Source organism: Staurois parvus, unplaced genomic scaffold (genome assembly GCF_062004578.1).
Source record: "Staurois parvus isolate SC_StPar_1 unplaced genomic scaffold, SC_StPar_1.0 ptg000218l, whole genome shotgun sequence".
NCBI classification, from domain to species: domain Eukaryota; kingdom Metazoa; phylum Chordata; class Amphibia; order Anura; family Ranidae; genus Staurois; species Staurois parvus.
The window spans coordinates 135001-152553 of NW_028318014.1; the positions used below are offsets into that span (position 1 = coordinate 135001).

At 40.1% G+C, this 17553-nt stretch overlaps 1 protein-coding gene across 7 annotated transcripts in view; it reads right to left on the reverse strand.

The window, feature by feature from the left end:
* Positions 1–17553, reverse strand: part of PAM (peptidylglycine alpha-amidating monooxygenase) — a 248266-nt gene that overhangs the window by 107571 nt on the left and 123142 nt on the right. For all 7 annotated transcript variants that reach the window (XM_089679111.1, XM_089679107.1, XM_089679108.1 and 4 more), the window contains exons 8-12: positions 16602–16650; positions 15444–15511; positions 6346–6426; positions 6190–6266; positions 4308–4411 (exon numbers count right to left, since the gene is read on the reverse strand). In XM_089679111.1, coding sequence (XP_089535237.1) covers positions 4308–4411; positions 6190–6266; positions 6346–6426; positions 15444–15511; positions 16602–16650 — 379 coding nt within the window. The remainder of the gene's footprint in view (positions 1–4307; positions 4412–6189; positions 6267–6345; positions 6427–15443; positions 15512–16601; positions 16651–17553) is intronic.

Here is a 17553-nt window from a genome sequence, read left to right on the forward strand (position 1 = left end):
TAGAGTTAGAGATACTTTGTATTCCTGTGCAAAGACTAAAAAACATCTTTTTGTTTATATATTGAAAAGCAGACTATCCACTGGCTCTGCTGGGATTGCTAGAGGAAGTATGGGGGAGGATATTTCTCTGCTGTGAAAAATATGCCAGTGCTGTCCTTTCCAGTGGTATCTAGCAAGATTCACTTATTTACCATAGCAACAGTAATGATATGAGGCAAGAAGAACAAAAAAAAAAAACCGGAGGGCTACAAAAGGGGAATTGGCTTCTTCCGTGCACTGAAAGCAGAGAGCCCCCAAGAGACCACACAAGTCATTCGCCAACCTATGTGCTTGCTACTGATGCTGTGAAAACGGCTCAGCATGATAATGTGTGCGTGGAATACCTGCCATACTAATAGCTTTCTCCCTGCTCACATAAACCAGCAGACATATACACACACTCTCCACAATCTCACCCACGGCCACAGGAGACAAGCTTCTGGCACAAAGCTTTGAAATAACGGGTTTAATACTATTGATTTTCTGCTTCTTGCAAGCTGGCAACACAATGTTCTTCCTTTTTTTATGAATAACAGATATGGGAAGAAAATAAAAAAAGAAGAAAAAAAGAAAATACTTTTTACAAAGCCCAGAGGACACTACTGACCCATAACCCTTCACCGATTTGTCTAGTATAAAGTCAAAGAGGGAGAATAGGTCTGCCAATGGAAAACACAAACTACAGCTACAATAACCAAATATTCAAAGCATACACGTCTAGAAGTACATGCAAGAGAGAAGCACCTACATCGCAGCCACTGTATCTGAACTCATTCACCATGATCTCAACCTATCCATCTGCAAATGAAAAGCGGATAACACTCAGATGTCAGGAAAAATCGAAGTGCAAAATAAAAACTCTACTCTCTGGCAGCCATACACACACATTATGAGCAAACATGTCTTTGTGCTCAAGTACACAGTTGTCTCTTGGAAAAACAGCCAACTGCATAGAAAAAAAACCTATGATCCACCATCTGGACGTATCTGAGGCCTGATGGTACCCATCATGACTACAGCCTGTCACAGTTGGGCAACATTTGTCTGTCTATCGAGACCTAAAGAATGGAACTTGGGTGCACAAAGGATTCAGGTGCTGATGCTCTTAGAGTTAGAGGAACGCTTAAAAGCAGCAAAGCATTTATCAATAAAGCCAATGAAAATAAGTATCAGAAGTAAGGTGCCATCAGCAATACAAGTAAAATAAGCATCTTGCTACTAATGTTCAGACATGGATGGGCTTTATACAACTTCAACAGGTTCATACACAAGGTTCTTCCCATTCAGCTGTAGTATATTTGTAACAAAAACATACCCAAGTCCAAAAATTTGCTCAAGACTCGACCCTCCTGTACATGGACAATTTGGGTGTCAACCACTAAGATCCATTTCTACTCCCCATCAGAAATATGAGAAAAGGTATCAGTCGCACCCCACTCTTAGCTACTCTTGCCATATTTACTACTAGTCAACAAAATAACTGCATACAATGATGTCTCCATTTGGGAACCAACCTTCCATGACACGTTTCACCACTCTCGGTTTGCTCACAAGAATAGGGGAAGTATGTTTGTACTCAGCTGCATTCGCCAATCATTGCCACACAGAAATCCAAAAACACAAAGGAAGATATTATGGGGTTGATTTACTAAAACTGGGGAGTACAAATTCCAGAGCAGCTCTGCATAGAAACCAATCGGGCTCCAGTTTTTTCTGTCAAAGCTTAAATGAACAAACTGAAGTTAGGAGCTGATTGGCTACCATGCACAACTGCAACAGATTTTGCACTCCCCAGTTTTAGTAAATCAGCATCTATATCTAGTCCTATTTTCTTCTGGCTTCCAGAAAGGACTCTATTTCATCAGTAGCTGCTTAGTTTCGTTCATAGTCTCACTGATAAAAAAATATCAGTACCGATGTAATATGGACAACAGGACTGCAGTAAGTGAATTATGTTGGCTCTCTTGATTAAGTGTAATCCCTGTTCACAAATACACATTGCCCTAAATTTTAGGGGTACAATAATATATTTTGTTGTGGTTGTGATGTCCTTTTTTTCCCACTTAGGTACTTGAGGAACAGAAGTATTTGAACACCCTGCGATTTTGCAAGTTCTCCCACTGGAGGGGTCTGAAATTCACATTGTAGGTGCATTCCCACTCTGAGAGACAGAATTTAAAAAAAAATTCAGGAAATCACATTGTATGATTTTTAAAGAATTTATTTGTCTTGCACTGCTGAACATAAATATTTGAACACCTAAGAAGCAGCAAGAATTCTGGCTCTCAAGGACCTGTTACTGTGCCTTTAAAAAGTCCACCTCTACTCCACTCATTAATCTAACTTAGTAGCACCTGTCTGAGCTCTTTAAAGACACCTGTCCACCCCACAGTCAGTCAGATGCCAACTACTACCATGGGCAAGACCAAAGAGCTGTCAAAAGACACCAGAGACAAAATTGTGGACCTCCACAAGGCTGGAAAGGGCTACGGGGCAATTGCCAAGCAGCTTGGTGAAAATAGATCAACTGTTGGAGCAATTGTTAGAAAATGGAAGAGGCTAAAGACGACTGTCAGTCTTCCTCGGACTGGGGCTCCATGCAAGATCTCACCTCGTGGGGTATCACTGATGATAAAAAGGTGAGGAATCAGCCCAGAACTACAAGGGAGGAGCTGGTCAATGACATGAAGAGAGCTGGGACCACAGTTTCAAAGGTCACGGTCGGTAGAAAACTATGCCGTCATGGTTTCAAATCATGCATTGCACGGAAGGTTCCCCTGCTCAAGTCATCACATGTCCAGGCCCGTCTGAAGTTTGCCAATGACCATCTGGATGATCCAGAGGAGGCATGGGAGAAAGTCATGTGGTCAGATGAGACCAAAGTAGAACTTTTTGGTCTAAACTTCAATCGTCGTGTTTGGAGGAAAAAGAAGGATGAGTTGCATCCCGAGAACACCATCCCTACTGTGAAGCATGGGGGTGGTAACATCATGCTTTGGGGGTACTTTTCAGCGAAGGGGACAGGACGACTGCACTGTATTAAGGAGAGGATGAATGGGGCCATTTATTGTGAGATTTTGAGCAACAACCTCCTTCCCTCAGTCAGAGCATTGAAGATGGGTCGTGGCTGCGTCTTCCAACATGACAACGACCCGAAGCACACAGCCAGGATAACCAAGGAGTGGCTCCGTAAGAAGCATATCAAGATTCTGGAGTGGCCTAGCCAGTCTCCAGACATAAATCCAATAGAACATCTTTGGAGGGAGCTGAAACTTCGTGTTGCTTAGCGACAGCCACAAAACCTGACAGATCTAGAGGAGATGTGTGTGGAGGAGTGGGCCAAAATCCCTGTTGCAGTGTGTGCAAACCTGGTCAAGAACTACAGGAAACGTTTGACCTCTGTAATTGCAAACAAAGGTTTCTGTACCAAATATTAACACTGATTTTCTTAGGTGTTCAAATACTTATGTTCAGCAGTGCAACACAAATAAATTCTTTAAAAATCATACAATGTGATTTCCTGAATTTTTTTTTATTCTGTCTCTCAGAGTGGGAATGCACCTACAATGTGAATTTCAGACCCCTCCATGATTTCTAAGTGGGAGAACTTGCAAAATCACAGGGTGTTCAAATACTTCTGTTCCTCACTGTATAATACAGTTTAGTTGCTGATCTCCAATATAAAAGGTCTTATTTACTTTAGAGTCACAAATACCTGTTCGGTTTTACACAGAATTAATATTTTCTACAAATATAACAATCATACCAATCTATACTGGACATGCCATATGGCATGCACACCATATTAAGAAAGCAGAAATTGGTATTGTATTACAAGCTATGTTTCACTTCATAGCATACATATAAACATTTCATCAAAAGAATATTATATTACATTATATAGGCTATAAATAGGCAGATTTGCTACAAATTATTTCCTATGGCAGCGTCAGCTCAAACATAAACATGCAGAACATATTACACAGTACAAAGCCATGACGCACAAACCGTTCCACGTAGGAATGAAAAAATTCAGGGTTTCCAGACTGTTCTCATTTAATTCCTACATACCTCTCAACATAATCTGGAAAATTGCTTCAGTCTTGTTTAGAAAATCTGACCATAACTAAAGCCCTCTATGCTTGAATGGTTGTATTAGGGTTTGGAAATTGTGCAGTAAAGGCTTTGAAGATCTAAGGCCCAGCTATCACCAGTTAACCTGTGTCTGCAATTAACAACGTTCAACTTGTTACATCTTTCAAACATACCCAATATATGTATTAGATGTTCTTCCTTCACCTGTGAAAACACATCTGGCTGCCAGAATATCACCAGCGTGAACATCAAGAGGATGTTCAACAGCATAAAATGCCTAAAAAAAAAATGCACATTTTAAAATATCAGTATCAACTATACAAACACCATACAATTATGTTAAACTCAATTAAAAATCTGTACTTAAAGTTGAACTCTAGGAAAATAAAAACATGCTCTTTTAGGTCTAGGGGGCCACAAAAAGCAGGTTTACTTCCTGACCATCCACTTCTGTGGGCTCCCTCCGGGCAATAAGACTAGTCCCCGCAGCCTCTTCTCTGAGCTCCAGTGGTCACATGTCCTCTGACATCATCAAATTTAAAGCCAGCCATAGCCAGACCACTGCCAGAGTGTAGGGGAGAAGGAGAGCACTGGCTAACGGAGAAGTGGTGGATCAGGTATGAAAATAAAAACGCTTCTCCAGGTCACTTAGACTTAAAATTAATATTTAATCCTTGCAGTGCTGGGGCAGACTCACTTTAAGGGAGGATTTTCTCTTTTCCTGAAGCTGGGTTTTAAACAGGGTTCCTATCATATATGCCTTAGGATCTGAAGAAGATACAACACTGGTCCAATTAGGTTGGAATGCACAGAAGCATAGCTTCTACATACCTTTATATAAACACACTGTGTGGTAGGAGCACTAGATGTCATTGTGCAGAGGTAGTGAACAGCAATGAGAGAGCTAGTGCTGGCAAGCAAAGGGAGCCTTAAAGAACAGGGATATATCCAGTTGAGGAATGGTGGGTTTGTTCCACATGGGAACGATTCTGCAGAAAGTCAGAGGTTCTGTGTGTGTGCGCTTGGGGCACGCTTTGGATGGAGGTCTAGGGCTGCAGTGATAACTATTACTGCAAAGATAGCTTTGCATGCAGATGTGTGACCAGACCAGAACACTATTGGCTGGTGAGCCTTGTCCTAGAATGTGCATGTTGCAATGAAAGACCTAAGTGCAATGCTTTCATTTGTTTTGTTGAAGAAATCTTTTTATGTAGAAGAAAGTTTATGATGAGCTTGGGCACATTCAGATCCTAGTCCAAACCCATGGGAGTGAGCCCACCATGAAGCTGTCATCTGAACTGGGCCAATCATCTGTGTCCAGGGCATTCCCTGCCCAACACGTACACAAGGAGTATATATAAGCACTGTTGTGAGGCAGGGAATGCTTCAGCCGTTTATCATTGGACCAGTACAGTGACAGCTTCCCCATGAGCTTACTAATGTGATTTCAGACTAGGACCGAACATGCCAAAGCTTACCCCTTTTATGATGTTCAACAGAACTTTGCCTGCTGTAACCTTTGTGGTTCTTGTGATCCTGATCCCTGAACAGGGGTGGTCTCAGGCGTGTTCGGATCCTAGTTTAAACCCACCTGAGACAACCATCCAGGAAGCTGCTATTGCACAATGCAGATCATAAGTGGCCAAGGCATTCCCTGCCCTGCAGTTGTATGTATATAAAGAGCATATATACATGCTGCTGAGGGATGGGGAATGCCCCTGTTGCTTATGATTGGCTTTGTACAATGATAGCTTCCTGGCATGATAGCTTAGGTGGGTTTGGACTAGTATCCAAACACACCTGAGCTCATCACTGCCAACCCAGACTTTGCTCTAACATGGAGGAGTAAGGACCACACTATCTATCTATACAGAGAGGCCTCCTGACTTTCGAATATATTTGAAAATGTTGTTGTGCTGGCAAGCTGCTAAGTGTGCTGTAAAGTGCCTTTTGTTATGTTTGCGGTGTATAAAAGCCCTTCCATGTACACCTATCTTTAAAATTTCTACTGTAAATTGTGGTGATTTCCATTTTTGTTTTGACACAATGTCCTACCTGTGGTAGCTGAGGGCTCTGTCTTCCAATTAAAGTCCACTTGCCATTTCTGATCCTGTACCCACTAACAACTTGACCTATGAGCACAACAGGGGAAATTTACAACACTGCACAAATGTTCATTATGATTATGTCAACAGCAGCAAAGAAACTCACCTAACTGATGAGTGTGGACTCTGTAGGCAAACGGGTACATTGAAGGTTTCTCATACATACAAGCAATATCCGAGTACACTGCTAAAAAACACATAGAAAAAATACATTAGCACGTGTCAATGTCAATTTATCCACAACAACAGCAGACAAATTTAAAATATCAGGTAAATATGAATTCCAGACAAAAATGTAAAACACGGTTTAATCCAGTCATCTCTTCATTAAAACATCAAATAATTGTACACAGAACTAATACAGACATAACATTAACACTTATGGTAGCTATACACATTTCCATTTTATTATCTGATTGATTTGTACTTCAGTCAGACTGAACAGGCATAACTTCCCTTCGGATCTAGACTGAGTTGACTGTCCAGGGTGGAAAATTATCAATCATTTCTCATTATATCACCACCCCCAAAGATGCCTTGGTTAGTAATCTGATCATATTTTTATAGATCAGATTATGAGATTGCATCTCTGTTTGTAAACAGAGATATGATCAATAACTCACAATCGTGCCATCCAAATATAAATGGAAGTCCACTTCTTTGTGCATAGTATATCAACTGATTGGGTTATAAACTATGGATTGATATATCTTGTCAGGAGAGATCGATTGGAAGAAAAATCAACCATTTCATAAAGAATATATGGCCTCCCTAAGAGACAGAAGGACAGCCACTTAACCAATCAGAACTCTACAGTTGTCAGTCAACAGTCTGCACAAGCTTACAGGGAGAGAGAGCAGAGGGATGACCTCATCTATCGGCCACTTCTCCTTCACTGAACAGTGACAGGGTAACCAAGCTGTACTGAATAAAAGCCAGCTTCAACCAAAAGCAGTATTTTTTGGATAATATAGGAAGAGATTAGAATTTCTATCAGAACTTTACTGCTACCTGTAACTCCATTAGAATATTTTTCAGTACTTTAGTAACCCTGTGAGACCTAAACACACTAGTGTGGGATTGGTATATTAGGCAGTGAGCCATTACTGTGGTTTGCTTGTACCAGGATCAATTTGCTTAATTTTTGCAAAGCTATTTATTTTACATGTTCACATATAATCCATATATATATATATATATATATATATATATATATATATATATATATATATATATATATATATATATATATACACACACACACACACACACACACACACAAATATGCGCTCGCACGTTAAAGTAGTAGAAAAGTCCACTTTTGAACTTGTACCTATAATAAGGCTTACCTTTAGGTACAGTGAATATCTCCTAAACGTGCACTGTTTAAAAGGTATTCACACAGGATGCAGTCGATGACGTCAACCGGCACATGCGCTCTGAAGGGACAGCATGCCCGTGCCATATCTTCAGAGCTCCATGTCAGGGTCGTGACTCCCATCCGCATGCATGGGAGTGACATCATTGCGGCTCGGCCATTCATACAACCGGAGCCCGCGAACCCGGAAGGAAAACTGGGTGAAGATGCAAGCCCTGTCAGCAGTGACAGCGCGCCACTGGATGGCTTTGTTCGAAGGTAATTATTTCATAATGTGCTAGTATGCGATACATTACTACCACTTTAATCACAGAAAAGTTATTTTAAAATAGCATTCGATAATTGAAGACATCATAGAATGATATATGTGACCATAATACATGTGATTTTGTCTGTGGCTATCAGTCGTGAGAGCTACTGTTAAATTATTCATACTATAATGTATCCCCTGCTGTACATTAGTGAGACATAAAAAGTCACTAAGGAGCTTTGTGACCACATAAAGACATAGGGCTCCAGGCCAACTGCTATTATATAACAATACTCATCCATATTTCTGTGCCACTTTTTCAAGCTTTGGGATAACATTTTCTTGCATGAAAGAATTTTGTGTTTCGATTTTTTTAGTTTTTTTTAATCCCTTATAGAATTTACTTTAGGGCCCGTTCACACCAGAACGTGGTGCAGTAAAACCGCATTCCATGCACATTTCCTGCACCGCATTTAAAATGCATTGGGTGCTTGATCTACTTCGGATTTCAATGTATTCCTAAGGACACCCCAAATGCAGTCCGTTTGTCTGCACAGGTCTGTATGGCACAGGAGTACCATGCAATCTGGTTGCAGTGCCCTTTTAAAAGTAGTGAATGCACTACTTTTTGGTGAAATTTCAGTCCATTCAAATGAATGGGCTAAAAATTGCACCATGCTGAATCGCACAGAAACGTGGACTGTGTTCCTGTGCGATTCAGATGTGAATTGGCTCTATTATTTCTTTATTTTTTTGTTTGTAATCCACTCCCTTTACCTCTCTCATACCCAGTACTACAGCGATTGGTTAGCCCCTTACACATTGCAGTCTACGCTGCGTCCAGCCCATTTACAGGCTTACTACATACCTCGATTCTGTATAGTATTCCTTAGTGCTACTTCTTCTACTCATCCCTTACCAGATACTAATAAAAGTGTACCAATTCTTTGTAGGCTGATGGAAGTCAGCTTTCCCACTGCAGCCTATGGAGAAAACTCACTGTGCTCACTACTTTTAAAAGATAGTTTGTTCCCTTTATTCTTGTTATGGTGAAAACCTGACATCGTTCAACATTTTGAATTTTCCTTTTCATTGCCAGAGATAGTGATCCCCAGCATAAATAGAAAGTGTAAACTTCCCTAACAGGCATGGCAATGAAAACCTGGCAAAGAATCTAACCTCTCACCACTCTATCCAAAACTAAATAGAGCAGACTTTGGGTACACTTTAGGCGAAGAATGGAAGGAATAGTTCTGTTAAAAAGAAATATGGGACCTTAGAATGAAGACTGGAAAAAGATGAAGATATATAGGCAGGAGGGACTAAAGGTATACCATGGTCCCATTTTTCATTCCGGGGTCAGACTGATATTTTCCATGCCATTAGTACGCCATTCCTAAAATCTCTATAATTGGCAAACAGAAAGCTTTCTTACAGTACATTACATCAAACAGACTGAAGATAGATCAGAAGCATTGTTTATGAAGAGGTCAGAATGCAACTGACAGATGGAGCGACAAAGAGAAAAGGCTTCTAGGGACCAAGCCTATTAAGAAAAGAAAGTCTGTTGTAGCATGGGTAAGGTGTGCAAAATAGCATTTAAAAAGGTACTCTAGCCATAAAGGAGCATTTAAAGTGTTACTAAACCCACAACAGTAAAATCAGTCTATATATGCAGTAAAGCATATACTCACTGTGGAACCTATAGGGGTTAATCCTCTGCATTGTTTAAAAATGCAGTTTGATCCTGACTTCTCTGATCCTCCTCTTCTTCCAGTGTCTCTCTCTCATCTCTTGATAAGACATATGGTGTGGAGACCCTCTACACATGCTCAGTTTAGTGTGTACTGCTAGAGAGGTTTTTTTCTTGGGACAGTGCATGTGATCAGCACAGGGCCAATCAGCACTGTCCAGACAGAGGTCAGGGAATCTGCATCTTCCTAGAGCAGAAAGAAAAATCCTCCTACAAGCTTTAACATGTGCTCTGCTGGACACTGATAGAAGTCACAAGACTGATCTAACTGCTGATGAGAAAAGGTATTTATCAGTTTATATTTACTAAAAATATTGCATTTCCATGTAGTGTGTACTGTTGAGACCAGATAGTGAATGAAGGGTCCTGGGTTTAGTAACACTTTAACCCTTGCAGCGCGGGGGTAGTCACAGAGTAAATTGTATTTTCCTCAAAGTTTAGCTTTAAGAGCTTGATTTACAAAAGGATGAATTCCTGCTAACCTGTGTTAACCTTTTAACTACCCAACCGGGATCAAAGGAGTGTTATATATTTTTATAATTCCCTAGAAGATAACATATACTTGAAGAGAGCACAGGCTGGAATGAAAATTAATCCTTCAATAAATCTATGTCTAAGCCTCTTACATTGTCTTAATTCTTGCTAGTATTATCAGCTCTCTGGAATAAGCAGCCTAATCAAGACGAAGATCAGCCATAGATGGCCACAGTTCTCATCAATCTCCAACAGAGATGAGAGGTCTGCCTGTCCTTTTGCCCAATTGTTGCACAGCCAGATCTGCCAATGCAATAAAACTGCACACTTTTTGTGGTGTTAAATCAGAATGTCCCATTGTCTGATGCACAATCAGATAATAAAGACATTTTCCACAAGCCAATCAGCACATGAAATCTAAAAAAAACAAAACAGAAAAACACATTTTTTGCAGATTATATGACGTGCTGAAAAATCTATACTGCTTCAAAGTCTTCAACCTCATGCACATGGGCACATTGGGGTGTATAATGTAAAATGCTGGCTTTTTTCTGTGCCAGGGAAGCTAGGTGCTGCGTACAGACCTAAATAGCCTTGGGTAGCTGTATACAAGTATACGCAGTTATTCACATACATCAGCTTATAGCATACAGGCATATTCACCAAACACAGAAATTCAGCATTCAGTGAATATGTCTGCAAGCTATGCGTGGGTGTATGACAGTACAGATGCGTACCATGTACAGCTATTCCCAGCGTCTGTACACAGCACCTGGGCTGCCAAGATGCGGGAAAAAAGCGCCAAACTTTTATGTTGTGCTTTCCTTCATCACCTGTGTACATGAGGCTTAAAACTGATCATCACTGCTCAGGTGTTACATCCTACACTGCTAGAACTGGACAACAGGATACAAATATATGTCATGTGAGCCAATGACAAGAAAACTTTTTTTACTTTCAATAAAATGTCAAGTGTTGTATCTTTTTTCCTTTTGCTTTGACACAAGCATGGTACTATGTGAACCTCCAATCCCAACACATCCTTCGCTTTCACAAACAGACAAATCTCCAACCAATGTTAGATTACCATTTAATGCCAATGTTACCACTAGAACTAGTTCTATGTGCAATAGAATGTTCGCAGGATACAAAGAAATGTTGAAAAGTGAAAGGCAAGCTGTCGGTTACTCTGCTCTTCTGTAACATGATAATAGCCTCTCTACATCCCATTTTCAAAGTCAAAGATATCAGCTTTTAGGAAAACAATATATCAGCTTTTGGGAAATCATGTCTAGCAGTATAAATATCAGTCTTACCTTACCATTTCTGAAAGCTTATTGACTTCCTGTTTCTTATGTTAAAGACATGAAATGCTTCATTAAGGAATTGATTTTCAGACAGCTTATATTATGAGTAAATTAGACAAAGTCAATAACCATAATTGTGTAAATTGCCTAGCTTTATTAAGGAGGAATTTCGACTTATACCAGGTTGCTTTAAACTAGTACAAAAGTCTACGAACTAAAAAGTTTTATAATGAAGACCTCTTAAAAGATAAGTTCACCTTTCGGAACATGTTACACCTATATTTAGGGTGGAACATGTAACATGTTTCAGCTCTGTTAGCCAGTTCCCCTGATTACCCTGTCATTGTGACAGCGGGTGAGAGATCTTCTCCCCACTCTCGCTCTGTCAATCCAAAAGCAGCGTGGCCATGCGTTTCCTGTGAATGCATGAACTACCGTCAGCCATTACGGCTAATACCTTGTAGTTCTGAATGCACTATGAGGTCACTGATGAGCGCTCTCATAGTTCATTCACAAGCCCTGCAGCTTGTGAAAAGTCAGCCCGTATGAAGGTATAGGTTGAAAGCTACAGGGCTTGTCTTTAGGAATCTGACATTGCACTCCTGATCCACTGATCACTTATGCAATGCTTTCCAGGCTCCTTAGGGAAAAAAAATAATAAATGCGCATTTTTTTCCTGCAAAAATATGTGCATTTATTATTTTTTCCCAAAAGGTGAACTTATTCTTTAAAGCGGTAGTAAACTGCAAAAAAAAAAAAAAAAGAAAACAATGGGCCCCTGCAGGTTTAGGTCATAATGTACTAGCATGCACTGCTGTAATAGAGATGCTGGGTGCAATAACTAAAAGAAAGTCATATACACGCACACAATCAACATGTAGTCATGCAGGTACCTTTTAATCAGCATTTAAACCATTACATATTTTACACATGTGAAAGACCATCTACCAAATGAACACCTGTCCTGGAACATCGTAGCATTCACCCGGCACTCCAAGAAATAACAGAATCCAACTGCAATATCCTTGTACTGTCAAAACCTCCACTTTTATTATCACACGACACACAGGAAGATATATCTTATAGTCATCACAATCTGCATAATAACACACATCAGTAAGAGTGTGAGCATTACAGAATGAAATAAACACATAATTTGACAGCGTCACAGCATAGAATTAATACATTACTAAAGCTATGTTAGAAGCTGGGAGGAACAAATCCCATCGGAACCAAAACTGCCCAGGAGGTCACGGGGAAGCCGTAGGCACGACCAGCCGATGAGCCCATATAGACTTGGCAAAAATCCCAGCGTCACAGCATCCTCTGCCCACTAAGGGGGGGCTTCTACTGGTCTCGCCCGGACCTCCGCCTTATAAACTAATTTTCTGAAAACTGTTCAATAGTGGGCGGCGCCACACCCACCACAGGAAGAGCTATCAGAAGGGTTCCGCGAGTCATGTTCAACCACCATATTCGTTATCTGAAAAGTCACACTTTTGCTTCTTATCTACCCCAAAACTTCTTCTCATCTACCCCAGACTTAAGGATTTCTAAATTCTCAAGCAAGTAGATGTCTTTAAACAGGTTTTTATCTTCTAATGTGAGGTAACTAGATGTCATAAACACGTTTCAGTCCATAAACAAGTTTTTATCTTGCTCTCAGCAGAATATCTTGTGACTCTGTTCCTTTGGTCTAGAGAAATGACACATCAGTCACCTCTCATGCCCCTGGCATTTTGGCAACAATGCTTTATTGTAAAAATTACCCAAGAAACAAAAAGGTCCAAGGCCAACACATTTCATAGGCATTACAACCGCATACTAGTATATTATGACAGACTTACCTTTACACGGAGCCCTCCAGCACATCAATGTCACAGATCCCCGGTGCTGCCATCTTCACCTGGTCCACCTTACAGGTTCATGGGCTCAGGTCGTATGAATGGCCGTAGTCGCGATGACATCACTCCCATGCATGCACACAGGAGCCTTCGGCTATAGCACAGAGCTCTGACGGTCCGGTGCAATATACCGTCCCTTCGGAATACATGCCCTGGTGATGTCGCCAGCTGCATGTTACGTGAATATCTCCTAAACAGTGCAAGTTTAGGAGATATTCACTGTACCTGCAGGTAAGCCTTATTGTAGGCTTACCTGTAGGTACAAGTTCTAAAGTGGACTTTACTTCCACTTTAAACAAAGGAGATATAAGCTAAGGATCATCTTCTGAAACCTACAAACTGTCTACCTCTCCTCTCGCTATATAAGTCTAAATCTTACAGGTCAGAAATACTAATACTAAGCCACTGTGTCCAGCATGAGATATACAGGAAAAAAGTAAAACAACAATGTTAGGGCTCGTTCACACTTGATTGTTTTACCAACGCTTGCCAAACGCCCCTATAGTGTTTGGCAAGCTTTGGTCCGGCGTTTGCGGAGCGTTTTTTAGAATAGGAGGCTTCAACGCAGTCTAAAGGCTGGAATTAAAGCAAAAGGTGGTTCACCAAAATACGGACACAAGGGGGTGATCCTTTTTTCCACTCAGTGATTCTATTTTTGAATTTATTTTTTTGCCTGACATGTTGGTGTTATATATTTCACTTGGATGTTATGAGTAAATACAGCTGGATAAAACAAAAACTGTGTCTGTCTTCATTTCAGGCCGCAAAGCAACAAAATGTGATTATTTTAAAGCGGAATGAATTTTTTCGATACCCACTGTATATATATTTATTCACTACCAAACTAATAATAATAAAGATATAATGCAGTTATATCCACGCTATCATGAAACCCTCCAGTTACCCTTTATATGGAAAAAACAGGAGCATTCTCATATGTCTACACATTGTAAAACATATACCCTTTTCCTTCCTGAGGTCTGTTGCAACACTGTGAGTGATTTACCATCATCTTACATGACAGAAGTAATTCAATGCATCCAGCAACCAATTACCAGCAAGTAACCTGTGCTGTTTCTAGGCCACTCTTAGCCCCAGGCAGGGAAGAAAGCAGACAGTCTTCTCCCTAAGGACAGCATGTTACCATGTATTTTTATAAAACACAATGCTAAACCTTCCTTAATGTCAATGCAGGAAAATCAAATAAAATATAATGGGATGCAGTCAGTTTAGTCAGTATAGTACCCTGATATAATCTTTAAGATGTGTTTTAATATAAAGTGGTTCTGAAGGCAGAACATTTTTTTACCTTAATGCATTCTCTGCAAGGTAAGAAAAACCTTCTGCATGCAGCTTCCTCTACCAGCCCCCTTATACGTAATGGAGCCTGATCTTGATTCAGTTCTGAGCACAAGAGCAGAGACTCTCTTGCCTCCTCATTGGCTCAGACACAGTAACAGGAGCAAACTGCTCCTGCTGTGGTCATTCACAACCAGTGAGAAGGAGGCAGGGAACGGGGATGAGCCCCACTCTGTGTGTCTATTGGATACACAGAAGCAGCTCGGGAAGGAGCCAGCATGAGTGCCCTCATAGCAAGTGGCTTGCTATGGGGACACTCAGGGGGGAGGGGGGGTGGAGCCAAGACGGCTGGCAGGGAGGCCCAAGAAGGAGTGGATTGGGGCTGCTCTGTGCAAAACTATTGCACAGAAAATATACGTATAACATAAATAAAATTTAAACCTTTACACTCACTTTAAAAAAAGTGAACAAACTGAACAAACCCTAAAAGCACAACAAAAAAGGTTGTAGTGTCTGCTTGTGGAATCTTAGATGTACATACACTGCCCACCTCAAAAGAACATATTTCTAACCTAATATGCACATAAATACATATATACATACAGAACAAGCTCAAATTAATTTAAAAAAATTTGGATTGTTTTCAAGAATCAGTTTGTTACATGAAATCATTCATTTCCTTGTTTCTCTGTATCTGTTGAGAGGAGACACATAAAAGAGAACTGTATAGCCAAAGCCATAAGGTACTTATGTTTTTTTGGGGGAAAAAAAAAACATAACAACAGCAGACATCTACCTTCATACTTGTATCATTTATTAAATATGCAAGAAATCCTTACTTTTTTCCCCTGGTGGGATAACAGTGTCCATTGACATCAGGAGATAAATACCAGCAATCAGTGGCTGCCTATGAATCATAACAATAATAATTAAACGTTTGTACCATGCACAATATTAGCAAAATAAACATAGCTCCCAGTCACCCACGCATGAAAGAACAGTCTTATTCTGCCCTCGCTCTTTTTTAAAACTGTCCCCCATTTTGGTCTATTAGACAAATTTTCTAAAGAACACTTCCTATGGCAGCTGGCGTGGCCTTGGCTAAGAGAGAAAGCACATCAAGGCTTGGGTGTACACATTTCCCATTTAAACAAAGCATACTCCCATGAGTGAAAGGTTTATTTATATAACATAGGTGTAAGGGGGATTTGGGTTGTCAATGCACTCTTCTGATTCAGGAATGCAATCAGAGGAAAAAAAAGGAAAGGAGGCTGTATGGTCAAATGGCTGGTGGAGGTGATGTGGCAGTTTGAGCTCACCTCACCTTCTACATTGGCAACAGGTGTCTACTTGCTTTCTTGGATTATCTCCGGAAGTCCCTTGATCCCTCAAAAACCTACTGCACATGATTATGTGTCTATAGAGCGCAACTGCATTGTGTTAATTCTGGTCCACCTCCTCTCATCCATCTTACTTTATTGCCCATCAAATGTAATAAGTGGCCTCACTTCAGAGCATGTTAAGGTGGGAGGAGGAGGGTCAGGTCTTAACAAAAGAAGCTGTCACTAGAACGTGAGCAGGCACCAGTGAACGTAGGGACATTTTGGAAGGTGAGGAGAATCCACTTATCCACTTTATGAGAGTTTCCTACTTTCTTCCCTTTTTATGGTAGTTACAGTGAGCTTTTTCCAATCAGCGGTGAGCAGCTTCAGAGCATTTCCATGATGAAAATACAAACTTTCTCAGCACAGCTTGTATTGTCCAACCATAGAAACTCACTGAAACAAAAATTCTAATGACCTTAAACTACCTACAAGCCACTCTTAAACTCCCTTTCGGCAAGTCTCCGCCAAGAGGGAACTCTATCCCCCAGCAAACAGGATTCAACAAAGGCATGTGCAATAGTTTTATAAAACAGTTTTGAAGTGACTAGTTAACTAGAAGTTAACAAATTAATAATTTAAAAAGTAATAAAGCAATATAAAAATGTCAATTACCTATCCGGTGTTATCTGCACAGTTACTCCAGTGCAATCTTTATGTTTATCTAAGAAGAAAAGAAGAAGAGTCACTGACCGTGCCCTGCTACATCAAGCACAGACCATTTCAAATGCCTGGAGAGAAAGCTATTAAATGAACATAGGAAAACTGCCAGCTCAGTCATGCTACTGGCTGTGAGTCATCTGTTCAAGACCCATTATTCTAATATACCACACTTTGAAATATCAGATTAAAAGGCACAGTTTAATATGAAGACAATCAGTATTACAAAAATGGAAAGTTGCAAAGCAAAACAGAGTGAGAAAGGGTAGTTGTGTGTCTTTTTTCCCTCTTTCTGCTGGTTATGGACCATTACTGAAATACTGTAGTCAGAACAGCTGCCACAAAGAAATGCACCATTAGCATTAAGACAACAAATACATATCTTCTAAGCATCAGGGTTCCAAATATCTTCTCAATAATTTAATACTGTCAGTGAATGTTCTGCTGTGCTTTGTACTTGACATTGTAGTTACCTCTTTTCAGGGCAAAATCAAAATATAAGCAGTTTATTCTTTATACAACCCCAATTCCCAAAAAGTTGGGATGCTGTGAAAAATCTACATAAAAACAGAATGAAAGAGCTTGCAAATCTCATAAACCCATATAGTATTTTATTCACAATAGAAAACATATCAAATGTTTAAACAGACAAAAAGTACCATTTTAAGAAAAACAAATAAGGTAATTTTGAAATTGATGCCAGCAACACATCTCAAAAAAGGTGAGACGGCATCAAAAATGCTGGCAAATGCCAATTCCAAAAATATTGGGATAGGGGCCATGTTTACCACAGTGTGGCATCTGCTCTTGTTTTAACAACACTCTGTAAATAAGTTGGAAAATGTTATTTCAGGTCTTCCTTGTTAGTACTGCTTACTTTGCCAGCTTTCTGTTGCCCTGTCCCAAT